At 40.3% G+C, this 14584-nt stretch overlaps 1 protein-coding gene across 1 annotated transcript in view; it reads right to left on the reverse strand.

The window, feature by feature from the left end:
• Positions 1-13473, reverse strand: part of Slc4a5 (solute carrier family 4 member 5) — an 80737-nt gene extending 67264 nt beyond the window's left edge. The window contains exons 1-2 of the mRNA XM_048352771.1: positions 13400-13473; positions 2129-2320 (exon numbers count right to left, since the gene is read on the reverse strand). Of these exons, the coding sequence (XP_048208728.1) occupies positions 2129-2150 (22 nt within the window). The 5' untranslated portion in view covers positions 2151-2320; positions 13400-13473. The remainder of the gene's footprint in view (positions 1-2128; positions 2321-13399) is intronic.
• Between the last annotated feature and the right edge of the window lie 1111 nt (positions 13474-14584).

Below are 14584 nucleotides of genomic sequence, written 5' to 3' on the forward strand. Positions count from 1 at the left end.
GATGGCTTCACTGAAGAGAAAGTGTTTTAAGATTAAAAAAAAAATCTTGTCAGAAGAACCCAGAAAAGTGCTAATTTTCATTAGAAGTTAATAAAGTTGTTGGTGAAGAAGTGTATACAACAGAACACTGCTCCTTTTGATTTTATTTGTACTTTTTGGTCTGGGACATGGGTTTTAAATGGACACTGTCTGTACCAGCCTCGTTAAAATAAACAATATTTGTAAAAAAAAAAAAAAAAAAGAATGCAATTCTCAGCCCGTGTCCAATATGGTAGCTGTAAAACAACTAGTGATATCTTACAAAGGAACATAGTACCATAGAAATATCTTTTTTAACTTCCCTGCTGCAAGATTACCAGCTGCATCATGCTCTAGCTCTTTGATCTTTGCTTTCTAATCTGAAGGTGGGATAACAACGTGCCTATTTTAATGTTGGAATGAACACTAACTGAGAAAATGTATCCCTGATTTCAAACTATATTTTAGAGATATCAGAACGGTATCTAGGCACCAGTTGCTCACACCTGCAATCCTGGCTACTCACGAGGTCCTAAGATGGGCATGGGCACAGGAAAAAAAAAAAGATTGATAATTTTCTTTTCACAATAAGAAGAAAAATACTCGTGTGTGTGTGTCTCTCTGTGTGTGTGTGTGAGAGAGAGAGAGGGGGGGGAGGGAGGGAGAGAGAGTCTCCTAGGGCATGAACTCAGGGCCTAGGCACTATCCTTGAGCTTATTTTCCCTAAGGCGAGTGCTCTACCACTTTAGTCACAGCTCCACTTCTGAGTTTTTGGAGGTTAGAGTTTCACTCACAGATTTTCCTGCCCAGATTAGCTTCAAAAGGTGATCCTCAGATCTCAGACTCCTGAGTAGCTACAATTACCGGCATAAACCACTAGCACCTGGCAAAATACTTTTAATTAGCCCACAACTGATTTCCTCAAGAGCAGAGAAAAGCATGGCAGGTGAGGTGAGGGGGTTGTCCTAGATGAAGGCTTCCCTATAATTTAAATTCTGCCTCATTCCTCTAACTCAAAGGAGGAGACTGAAAGTAGATGTACTAAGTTTGTCAGTCTACTGAGCACACCTCACACCACTCCTATTTGTTCTTAGAGTAATGTTCATGTGGCGCCTATGAATTTAGAATTGAGAGAAATAATTCTGAGAATTAAATCATGAAGCTTACACAGAATGGGTCAGATCAGAGGAGTCCAAGTTAACAGAGAGACAGAAGCTTTGGCTAATTCTCTGTCAATGTACAGGCAGGCTGGTCAGCAGTTGAGCAGAACAGAGGGACCCTGATTTGAAAGACCTAGTGGAAAATTACCCACATCCTGCAGATACTGTGCTGTTTTAATTATGATAGCTCTAAAATATAGTTTGAAATCAAGGATACATTTTCTGAATTAGTGTTCATTCCAACATTAAAAGAGTGATATGGTTATCCCATCTTCAGATTAGAAAGCAAAGATCAAATATATGACTGTTAAGATGGGGTGACGGAGAGACAGTAGAGACCAGGTCTGTGAAACCAAAAACTGCTTGTCAAATGGTATTTCCCACAGGATTGGGTCAGCGACCCAACATTAGGTAACTAAAACCAAACAACTACTCAACATATAAAGGTCAAAAATTACCTCTCAGTGGAATACAATAGCTCAAAAGCTATGTATGTACGTTTATATAAGACTACTGTCGACATATTGTTTAATGTCGACATTACATTTAAAGCCCTAGGTGAATTTTCTTGGGTGTAGGCCACGTGGCTACTGTATATGTTCTTGGTACATTGTGTATTGTATATATGTCTACCTGACCTAGGGAAGGGAAAGAAAAACAGGGTGTAAGATATCACAAGAAATGTGATCACATTTCTTGTGATATCTTACACACTGCCCTACTATGTAACTGTACCCTTTTTGCACAACACCTTGTCAAAAAATTTTTGTTTAATTAATAAATAAATTACAAAAATAAAAAAGGCTACACTGATGTAGCCGCCCCCCCAAAAAAAGCAAAGATCAAAGAGCTAGACCATGGTACAGAATTACCCACGTCCTGCCTTGACTTGCCTGAACCCCTCAACAGAATAGCTTTCCAGAATGCATCCCCTCTCCCTGAGAACTCACGAGTTCTGCTGATAAGATCCATGCTGCTTCTTTGACTGCTGGTCCCTTTTCCTGGGGTGGTCAGTTCCTGCTGTGGCTTATCTGGCTGAAGACTCCAGTGAACTTTTTGCAGGCCTGAAGGATATCCCTTCTGGTCACCTTTTCTTTTTGAGTAACTAGAGATTGGAAGTCCAATATGAATGGAAGGGCGGTCTGTGGACATAGCACATAGAGGGGGAAGACCGAGTTTGTAAACACTGGCATTTCTGTAATATCCACTGGTAACAAAGAGACAGGGCCACAGAAACAAAATGGAAGCCATAGGGTGTCAGCACATAGGCCCTTGGGTATGAAAGAATTCTACTTCTGAACCAATCCAGCAGTTGCTGGAGGAGATTCTCTCAGTACTACAGTTAGAATTCTTCGCAAAAAAGCAGAGCTCCTGTCTCCCCATCTTTGTCCACAGAAGCGATGGCCAGATACTTTTGTCACATGGTGCAGGGATGTGTCCCTCAGCAGGGCACAGATATGGTCCATAGTGCCAAGCCCCTAGTGGCTGTTATGGGAGGGCCATCATTACTAAAAACCAAGGCCCATATATGCTATTTACCAGGACACTACTTAACCAGGAAAATATATTATTAAGGGCTTCTCAATACTGGTTGTGTGAACTAAAATTTTTAAGAACTTGAGTTACCAAGAAATCTAATACAGAATTTCACCAAGAAGCCTGATGCTATGCAACCCTGAATAATATGCCAAATGCCCAGCTGGTCAACATGAGATACAGCTGGGGACTGATAATTTTAGTGCTGTGTTGTGTTAGTCAAGAGTTTTTAAATTTTAAGTAAAATTTTAGTACAGTTCTAACTTACAGCATAATTGAACAAAGACAGAGTTCCACCTTTACCCACCACCACCTCCACCTTCAGTTTTCCCTATTATGAACATCTTGCCTTTAGTATCATACGTTTGTTACAATTAATGGATGCCGATACATAATGAATTATCATCTATATATCCACTAAGGTTCACTCTTCTTGTTGTATAGATAATTCCATGGGTTTTTTGACACATGAGTAATAACATGCAGATACCATTATTGTATCCTATAAAATATTTTCACTACCTTAAAACTTTTGTTTCACCTATATAGCTCTCCTCTCCCTCACCACACTCCTCTGTATTATCTCTATAATTCTGATTTTTCTACAGTGTCATATAGTTGGAGTCATACAATTTGTAGCCTTTCACACTGGGTCTTTCAACTAGAAATATTGAGGACTGGAGGTGTAGCTCGGGTGGAAAAGTGCTGACCATGAACAAGCAAGTGGAATGAGAGCAGAAGTGTTGAGTTCAAGCGCTGGTACACACATACACACACACACACGCACACAATTAATGAGCAATACCCATTTAAGTTTCACACACAAGTGGGGGAGGCATTATTCAAGTGCTGGGGAAAAACACATATGTTTTGATGTGTTTCTAGGTTTGATAGCTCATTTATGTTTATCCCTGAATAATACTCCATTGTATGAATAAGTCACAGTTTTGCTTATTCAATCTTCTATGTTGAAGGATACCAGGATAACTTCTAATGTGGGGTGATAATGGGTAAAGCATTGACAAATATTCATGTGCAGGCTTCTGTGTAGACAGACTTTTTCAAGACAATTGAGTATCTAGGAATATGATTGCTGGTTCACGTGATAATTTAGCTTTGTAAGAAACTCCATACTATCTTCCTGCCTGCAGTGGAAGAACTTACCTGTTGCTCTGTGTCCTGATCAGCATCTGACACTGTCAGGTTTGAGTGTGTGTGTGTGTGTGTGTGTGTGTGTGTGTGTGTGTGTGTGTGTGTGTGTGTGTGTTGATCCTGGGCTTGAATTCAGGGCCTGGGTGCTGTCTCTGAACTTTTGTGCTCAAGGCTAGAACTCTACCATCTGAACCACAACTCCACTTCTGGCTTTTTAGTGGTTAGTTGCAGATATGAGTCTGACAGACTTTTATTTTTTTTGCCAGTCCTGGGTTTTATACTCAGGGCCTGAGCACTGTCCCTGGCTTCTCTTTGCTCAGGCTAGCACTACCACTTGAGCCACAGCGCCACTTCTGGCTGTTTTCTATATATTTGGTGCTGAGGAATCGAACCCAGGGCAAGCACTCTTGCCACTAGGCCATATTCCCAGCCCCCTGGCAGACTTTCTTGCCAGGACTGGATTCAAACTGAGATCCTCAGTTGTGGCTTAGGGAGTTCTTTCATTATTCCTTTTAAACTACTTCTTAATGTGCATTGAATCAGTGATGATAATGTATGTATCCTCTTCTTTTTTCCCTCTCCCCTTAGCTAGTCTGACTAGAGATCCATCCATTTCACTAGCCTTTTCAAAGAATCAACTTCACCTTCATTGATTTTTCTCTATTGTTTGCTAATTCCAAATATATAATTCTAATTCATTTTCCTTCTTGCTTTAAGATAATTTTTGTACTTGTTTCTAAGATGGAAGTTTAGATTGCTAATTTTAGATATTTTTCCTTTTTTATTTGTCAAAGTGATGTACAGAGAGGTTACAGTTTCATACGTTAGGCATTGGATACATTTTTTTGTGCTGTTTGTTACCTCCTTCCCCTTTCTCTCTCCCCCCATGAGTTGTTCAGTTGGTTTAAACCAAGCGGTTTTGCAAGTATTGCTTTTGTAGTTGTTTGTCTTTTTATCCTGTGTCTCTTGATTTTGGTATTCCCTTTCACTTTCCTAGTTCTATACCAGTATATACAGTTTCCAATGTACTCAGATAAGATACAGTGATAGTGCAGGTACAACCACAGGCAGGGGATACAAGAGGATCATCAACAATAGAAGCTACGGTTTCACATGGCATGTTAAAAGTAATTACAACAGTGATATATCACTCATTTCCATAACATGGAGTTCATTTCACTTAGCATTATCTTATGCATTCATAGGGGCATAGTTATTAGGCTCTTGTGATCCTCTGCTGCAACTAGCCTAAACCTGTGCTAATTATTCCCTATGAGGGAGACCATAGAGTCCATGTTTCTTTGGGTCTGGCTCACTTCACTTAGTATAATTTTTTCCAAGTCCTTCCATTTCCTTACAAATGGGGCAATGTCATTCTTTCTGATTGAGGCATAAAATTCCATTGTGTATGTGTACCACATTTTCCTGATCCATTCATCTACTGAGGGGCATCTGGGTTGGTTCCATATTTTAGCTATGACAAATTGTGCTGCGATGAACACTGTTGTGCTGGTGGCTTTATTGTGTTCTTGTTTGTAATCTTTTGGGTTAGATGCCCAAAAGTGGGGCTTCTGGGTTTTAGGGGAGCTCTATGTTTAGCCTTCTGAGGAATCTCCATACTGCTTGCCAGAGTGGCTGAGCCAGTTTACATTCCCAGCAACAATGAAGTAGGGTTCCCTTTTGGCCACATCCCCGCCAACATTTATTATTGTTAGTTTTCTTGATATAGGACATTCTTACTGGGGTAAGATGGAATCTCAATGTTGTTTTGATTTGCATTTCTTTTATGGCCAGTGATATAGAGCACTTTTTCATATGTCTCTTGGCCATTCTCATTTCCTCATCAGAGAAGTGTCTTTTTAAGTCTTTAGCCCACTTGTTGAGGGGGCTGTTGGTTCTTTGCGGTTTTGTTTTGGAGGAATTTAATTTTTTTAGTTCTGCATATATTTTAGATATGAGGCCTTTGTCCGTTGTATGGCCAGTAAAGATCTTTTCCCAATCTGTGGGCTTTCTGCTTATCTTGCGAGCTTTTTCCTTTGCCCTGCAGAAGCTCTGCAGTTTGATGCAGTCCCATTTGTCCATCCTTTCTTTGATTTGTAGCATTTCTGGGTCTTTGTTAAGGAAGTTCCGTCCTGTGCCAAGGAGCCCAAGTGTTTCTCCTACTCCTTCTTTCAGTGTTTTCAGGGTATCTGTTTTAATTTCGAGGTCTTTGATCCATTTGGAATTGATTTTGGTGCAGGGTGATATATAAGGATCTAATTTTAGTTTGTTGCAGGTGTTGAACCAGTTTTGCCAGCACCATTTGTTAAAGAGGTATCTTTCTTCCATCCTATTTTTTTAGCTCCTTTATCAAAGATTAAGTAGGCATAGTTCTGTGGGTTCATTTCTGGGTCTTCAATTCTGTTCCATTGGTCTTCAGGCCTGTTCCGGTGCCAATACCAAGCTATTTTTATTACTATAGCTTTGTAATACAGCTTGAAGTTTGGTATTGTAATTCCTCCAGCACTGTTCTTTCTGCTTAGGATTGTTTTTGCTATTCTGGGTCTTTTATTGTTCCGTATTCTGAATTGCTTCCTCTATTTCATTAAAAAATGGTGTTGGGATATTAATGGCTATTGCATTGAATTTGTAGATAGCCTTTGGCAATATTGCCATTTTGACTATATTAATCTTCCCAATCCAGGACATGGGAGGTTTTTCCATTTCCTTACTTCTGCCTTAATTTCACTTTTCATGTTTTTAAAGTTCTCATCATAGAAGTCTTTCACTTCTTTGGTTAAGATTATTCCTAAGTATTTTATGTTTTTTGAGGCTATTGCAAAAGGAGTTGCTTTCCTGATTTCAGCCTCGGTCTTTGGGTCATTAGCATATAGAAAGGCCATTGATTTTTTTTTTTGCCAGTCCTGGGCACTGAACTCAGGGCCTGAGCACTGTCCCTGCCTTCCTTTTGCTCAAGGCTAGCACTCTACCACTGGAGCCACAGCACCACTTCTGGCCATTTTCTATATATGTAGTGCTGGGGAATCAAACCCAGGGCTTCATGTATGTGAGGCAAGTTCTCTTGCCACTAGGCCATATTCCCAGCCCTAAGGCCATTGATTTTTGAGGGTTTATTTTATATCCTGCTACTTTGCCAAAGTTTTGGATCAGCTCTAGTAGCTTGGGAGTAGAGTCTATGGGGTTTTGTTTTGTTTTGTTTTGTTTTTTTGGCCAGTCCTGGGTCTTGGACTCAGGGCCTGAGCACCGTCCCTGGCTTCTTCCGGCTCAAGGCTAGCACTCTGCCACCTGAGCCACAGCGCCCCTTCTGGCCATTTTCCATATATGTGGTGCTGGGGAATCAAACCCAGAGCTTCATGTGTAGGAGGCAAGGACTCTTGCCACTAGACCATATTCCCAGCCCTATGGGGTTCTTTAGGTATAGGATCATGTCATCTGCGAAGAGAGAAAGTTTAACTTCATCTTTTCCTATCTGGATCCCTTTTATGTTATCTTCTTGCCTAATTGCTCTGGCTACGAATTCTAGTACTACGTTGAAGAGGAGGGGAGAGAGTGGACATCCCTGTCTTGCTGATTTTAAAGGGAATGGCTTTAGTTTTTCACTGTTTAGAATTATGCTTGCTGTTGGTTTGTCATAAACTGCTTTTATTATATTCAGGAGTGTTCCCTGGAATCCCAATTTTTCCAGGGCTTTTATCATAAATGGGTGCTGGATTTTATCGAATGCCTTTTCCGCATCCAGAGATATTACCATGTGGTTCTTTACCTTGCTCCGCTTGATGTGGTGGATTACATTAATTAACTTGTATATATTGAACCAACTTTGCATTCCTGGGATGAATCCAGTTTGATCATGGTGTATGATTTTTTTTGATGACCTGTTGAAGTCGATTGTCCAGAATTTTGTTGAGAATATTTTTCCTTTTCTAATACACACATTCAATGCTATAAATTTCTCTCTAAGCAAGAATAAGATTGTGTCATTTGCAGGGAACTGTATGGATCTAGAACAACTCATGCTAAGTGAGGTAAGCCAAGCTCTGAAAGACAAATACAGGTTATTTTCTCTCCCATGGGGAAGCTGGATCTAAACTATAACTGGACATGATAATCTATACAAGACTCTAGACATTCACACACACAGTCGTTCTTAGTGGGAAGGTGTAACTTCTGTAAACATTTAAAATACTAATTATCAAAATAAATTTCAGGAAATGGAAAGCTAGGTGTTTTGTTTGTGGTGGTGGTGGTAGTAGTGGTGTTTGTTTTTGCTTTTGGGTATTTTAGGGTGGCAAAGGGGGGTGCAGATAGGGAGGGAGGGTGAACAAATGTCATTCAGTATACACTATGTGCAAATGAACTATGTAACCTACAGGCAGGGATGAGAAGGGGAAACTGGGGGAAGCAAAGGAAGGAGTGACATTGTCTAATAAAGGAAATGTACTCATTATCTAACTGTGAAATGCTAACACTTCTGTACAACAACCTTAACAATAACAATGAAATACATTTTGAAAATTTCTCTCTAGGCGCAGACACAGGTGGCTCATGCCTATAATCCTCGCTACTCAGGAGACTGAGATCTGAGGGTTGCAGGAAAGTACATGAGATTCTTGTCTCCAATTAACTACTAAAAAAAAAAAAAAGATGGAAGTGGACCTGTGGTTCAAGTGGTAGGGCAGAGTGCTAGCCATGAGCATAAAAGCTCAGGGAGAGTGCTCAGGCCCTGAGTTCAAGCCCCAAGACCAGCATCAAAAAAAAAAAATCTTGGGGCTGGGGATATGGCCTAGTGGCAAGAGAGCTTGCCTCATATACATGAGGCCCTGGGTTCAATTCCCCAGCACCACATATACAGAAAACGGCCAGAAGTGGCTCTGTGGCTCAAGTGGCAGAGTGCTAGCCTTGAGCAAAAGGAAGCCAGGGACAGTGCTCAGGCCCTGAGTCCAAGGCCCAGGACTGGCCAAAAAAAAAAAAAAAATCTCTCTAAGCACTGCTTTCACTGAGTCCCACAAATACTTTTCTCTATCTTTCTTTCTTTCTTTCTTTCCTTCTTTCTTTCTTTCTTTCTTCCTTTCTCTTTCTTTCTCTCTTTATTTCTTTGCCAGGGTTTTAATTTTTATCAAAGTTTGAAACTCAGAGCCTCACTCTTGCTCAGTTTGCTTGTTTGGTTGATAATCTACCTCTTGAACCATCCCTCTAGCCCAGCTTTTTGCTGATAATTTTGGAGATGGAGGTTCTGGGACTTTTCTGCCCAGGTTGGCTTCAAATAACAATCCATCAGCTTTCAGCCTCCTGAATAGGTAGATTATAAGTGTGAGCCACCAACTCCTCCTCTGGCTTTAACTAAGCATTGTACATGATTCCATTTTCTTCTCCTGTAAGCATGTTTGTAAAAATTCTACACGTTGCTCTAAAACCTTCAATGTACCTGGGTAACTAAACTAAATCACTTTCAAATAACTGTAGTATTTCTTGGGCAGTATTGGCATCATATAGCAGAGTATTTTCAATTTCTCTCATCCCTATAATTTTGCTTCCTTTAATCTCTCCATATCTTATAATCACCCACTACATCATTTACTATCATTACCTTAAACAATATAGTTACCTACTAAAGTAGATAGGTATAATAAGAATAATATTTTATCTTTGTTTATTTCATCTCTGATGCTATCCCTTGCTTTATGTACATCTCGTATATGATCTATATGTCTTTCTGAAGAACATCTCTTAACAATCAGCAACAGTAACAACAAAACATCCATGTTTCCATATTCTGGAATTCATTTTGTAAATAATATTTTAATGTTCAAAGAAGTTACACCTTTAGGTTCCCCCACCTAAGGGTATTTTAGTCTGATTGTTTGTGTGTGAATGCTTGGAGTCCTGTATAAGTTATCATGTCCAGTTGTATTTTAGATCTATTTTCCACACATGAGAGCAAACATGTGTTGTCTCTCTGAGCTTGGCTTACCTCACTTAACATGGTTTATTCTAGGTCCATGAGATCATCAAAGGCATTATTCATTGCTGTAATAGTGTCTTTTATACCTAGACTTTATTTTTCTTGGAGTTTTGTCTTTGCTCTATTACACTTCTGAGTCCACATGATGCCCACTTTTTCCATTATCTTTCTAAGGATACAATAGTTACTTTAAATAGTTACTTTAAATTCCTGATCTGATAATTCAAAAAAGAAAATAAGGGGCTGCGAATATGGCCTAGTGGCAAGAGTGCTTGCCTTGTATACATGAAGCCCTGAGTTCAATTCCCCAGCACCACATATATAGAAAACGACCAGAAGTGGTGCTGTGGTTCAAGTGGCAGAGTGCTAGCCTTGAGCAAGAAAAGAAGCCAGGGACAGTGCTCAGGCCCTGAGTCCAAGGCCCAGTACTGGCAAAAAGAAAAGAAAAGTATAAAAGTTCAAAAGAGGAAAATGGCTTTAGTAGTAATAAGCATGCAGATGATTCAAGTTAGAGCCTCAATATCTGGAAATTATAAACTAAAGATATTTTTAGTACAATGCTGGTCTTTAATATTAGGTTTAATGTTTTTGTGGCTAGTAGTTAGGTTGTGTTTGCTATAGCAGTAAATATAAGAGGCTTCAATTTCCTCTAGTATCCTTTTTTTGTATCCTCTGTTGTTTTCAGGTTTCCCTAGAAACTCCTTAAGTAGTCTGAGGTTTGCAGTTCTTTTGCTTATAATCCATTGTTATTATACAGAATCTCTCATGAAGTGGTAACAAGGTGTTGGGGGAAGGAAAGCCATTCTATAATCCTATAATTAGGTCTCAATCTTTTAGCAGGCTGTGATTTTCAAAAGTGCTTCTTCCCTCCCCACCCACATTTTAGGTGAGATAGGAAGTCTAGAGAAAGGTAGAGCTGTGTAATTACCCTTCCACCAAGTTTGGAATAGGGTCTAGCAATTTTTGCTGTTTTTCTTTGCTGGCTAGATCACTGTGAATGCTCCTAGGTTTATTTCAACAATGTTACATTTTCCCTTCTCCTGGGGAAATAGTATTTTTCTCTGACCCTCAATGAGCAAGCAAGGGTAAAACTAAGGAAAGTGTGAGGGTTTCTTAGACTGGCTCCATTTAGAGTTTTTAACTCTAAATTTTTTTTTTTTTTTTTTTTTTTTTTTTTTTTTTTTTTTGGCCAGTCCTGGGCCTTGGACTCAGGGCCTGAGCACTGTCCCTGGCTTCTTTTTGCTCAAGGCTAGCACTCTGCCACTTGAGCCACAGCGCCACTTCTGGCCGTTTTCTGTATATGTGGTGCTGGGGAATCGAACCCAGGGCCTCATGTATACGAGGCAAGCACTCTTGCCACTAGGCCATATCCCCAGCCCTTAACTCTAAATTTTTTGATGCATCTAGAAAAAGGGGGGTTTCAACTTTTTGATATGAATGTGGAAATTACAATTTTGAAGCTCTTTACATGTCAAAGTAAAGTCTTGGCAGCTATTTTAATAGTTACTACTTGATTGTTTTATACATTTCTGGTAGGACCAGAAGTGCATTTCTGGATGGGCCTCTTGTTGCTCATAGATTGGTTGGTTAGATCTACAATAATAACTTAATGACTGGCCCCACTTCCTTCCTTTCTCTCAACTATAGTGTGACTTCCCTTCCCACATTTTGATTGTGGTTCTTATTGTTCTTGTTGTTGCATTAGAAGTTGAACCCAGAGCCTTGCTCATGCTAATCAAGTATTTTACTAATGAATTATACCCCAAGGTCTTATACCACATTTCTTAAGCAGTATATAATTCTAGGTAAGACTTGTGTAGAAGCACTTAGAAGTGAGTAGTTCCACTCTAAGGGCTTAGCATACTTGGATCTTCTAATGTCCAATTTCCTACCCTATTTTCTCCCCTCGAGACAAAATCTGAATAAGAAGCATCAGGTACATCAGAAAGGCCTCTACTCCAAGACACAGCCACCTTGGGTGCTCTCTCCCTTGCTCTGTACTTACTCTGTGGTCACAGGCATCCTGTTTCTCAGTGTTCTTATCTGTAATATGAAAATGATTGGCAAGGTTTTTGAGAAGATAGAATTGAATCATGAGAAGCAGGATGCCAGTGGCCCATGCCTGCAAACCTAGCTACTCAACAAGTGGCTGAGATCTGAGGATCACAATTCAAAGCCAGCCCTGGAAGGAAAGTCCATGAGATTCTTATCTCCAATTAATCACCAAAAAGCCAGAAGTGGAGCAGTGGTTCAAGTGGTAGAGCACTAGCCTTCAGCAAAAAGAAATCTCAAGGACAGGACCCAGGCTCTGAGTTCAAACCTCAAGACTGGCACCAAAAAAAAAAAAAAGGATTGTGTTTGGACCATAATTTTGAAAATTGTAATCATGGGATGATGCATATGAAAATATTGTTATTAAAGAACACAAGAGATAGCTCTCAAGGAAACCTTTCACTTTCTGTCCCAAATATAACTTACTCTATCCATTTCTGGCTCCTATCATAGTACATGATTATTTAGCTGGTGAGCTGCAGAGAAAGGCTTGCTCTCCCCCAAGTCCAACTCTCCTTCAGCTCTGCAGATCCACTCCTCTGTCTGGCAGCATCAGGCAGAGTGTGGCTCAGGACACATGCCAAGCTCTTCCAGGAACCCCTCACTTCATTCCTCTTGATCCATCAACAGCCCCAAAGTAACTTACATATTCCTCCATTCAACAAGCATCTGCTGGGCAACAAGATCAGTGCTTCTTTCAAGTGTGACTGTGGTAATGGGGGGGTCAGCAGGCCATCAGATTTCCTCCTTTTTAGGAGAGCAGCCCTGTGACTGCTTTTCTGTAGTGTACAGATACTTCTCAATTTACAATGGGTTATATCCAGGTTAATTAATCACAAATTGAAAAGCATCCTAGGTTTGAAGATGCACTTAAAGCACCTAAGTTTGAAGTATCTTAGCCTAGCTACTCAGCACCTTGGAGCACCTCAGGGGTTTCCTCTTGTGGCAGACCCTTGTAGCAAGCTGTGGTGAGCTCCCACAGCCTCGTATCATGACAGAGTATTGTCTGGCATATTGCTAGCCCAAGAAAAGATCAAAAGGTGTTTTTTTTATCAGTACTACCTACCTCTGCTTTCAAATCATCATAAAATTGAAAAAAAATCAAATCAAACCATTGTTAAATCAGGGGTCCATCTGGACAGGAGAGCTCAGTCAGTACTTCTGTACCAAGAGAAATACTCCTTCTAGCCACTCTTGAACTTGTTTTAATTGTGCTGGCATTTTCAAAATCTACTCAATGTTGCTATTTGGCATTAATCATGATTTGTAAATTGGTAAAATTATGTGAGTTTGTGTTAGGAAAGCTATAATCTTGGCAAAGTGCCAGTTACATGTTTCCTACCCAGTGACATGGTCCCTTTAAAACATGGAGAAAGGCAGTTTCTATCAGTTTGAAGAAGTCAATGTCAAGGAAAAAGACCAGCTCTCTAGGAGCTCCAGTTATAAGTGCTGTTATAAAAACACCAAGGAATTCTCAAACGTTCCTGGGATTTGCATCAAGTTTTCAAGGTGTCTTTACCTTGACCTGGATGTCTTCTTTTGTAGCCTGTGGGGTCCAGCTTTCCTACCCCAGCCTTCTCTTCTTCCACCTTCATGACTCTGAAGTAAGAGAAACAGTCTCAAAATGTATGTAATAAAAAGGGCAGGATTTCAAGAAGGAATGGTTAAAAAAATATGTACTCATAGTAGGAGACCATGACATACACACACACACACACACACACACACACACACACACACACACACGAAGAATCTCAAGCCGGGCATGGTGGCATGGTGGCATGGTGGCTCACACCTATAATCCTACATACTAAGGAGGTACAGCTCAGAGGAATTGTGGTTCAAGACCTGACTGGACATAACCATAACCCATCTCAACCAATAAAATATCTGAGTGTGGTGATACATCCAGTTATCTCAGTTACTCAGAAAGCTGGAGGACCCTAGGCTAGCCAGGACATAAAGTAAGACCCAATTCCAAAAACAATCAAAAGCAAAAAGAGGTGTGGGGAAGCATGACTCAAGTAGTACAGTGCCTGCCTAGGAACTGCAAGGCCCTGAATTTAAACCCCAAATTCAAACTCACAAAGAAGATGGGGGAGGAGGAGGCGGCAGCAAGAAAGTCAGTCAGTCCAGGAGGCATAAACATCTCAGTAAAGAAATTCCCAAAAGGATAAAGGAAGAGATCATAAAAAAGAAAGGATAGGAAATTATCAAGGGATACATCAGAATATTTCCCTCAACTGCAGGATTTGAATTTTCTTACAGAAAAAGCCTGTTGAAGGGCTCTATGCATTTATACACAAGCAGATTAAAATAGGATATACTTAGGGGAGGAATTCAAAGACATAACTCCTTTGAACATCTATTTTGATGGTGTGTGTGTGTGCGTGTGTGTGTGTGTGTGTGTGTGTGTGTTGCATGCATGGCAGTCCTGAGGCCTGAACTCATGCTGTGCTTGAGTTTCTTTTGGCTCAAGGATAGCACCCCATCACTTGAGCCACAGTACCACTCCCAGCTTTTTCTGAGTAATTTGAAGCCCAGGCTGGCTTCAAACCACGATCCTCAGATCTCAGCCTCCTGTGTAGCTAGGATTACAGGTGTGAACCACCAGTGGGACTGAACATCTAAAATACTAATTAAAACAAATTCCAGGCAACAGAAACATGGTTTGTTGCTGCTTGTTATTTGTTTGCTGTTGTTG

This window comes from Perognathus longimembris, chromosome 8 (genome assembly GCF_023159225.1).
Source record: "Perognathus longimembris pacificus isolate PPM17 chromosome 8, ASM2315922v1, whole genome shotgun sequence".
Taxonomy (NCBI): domain Eukaryota; kingdom Metazoa; phylum Chordata; class Mammalia; order Rodentia; family Heteromyidae; genus Perognathus; species Perognathus longimembris.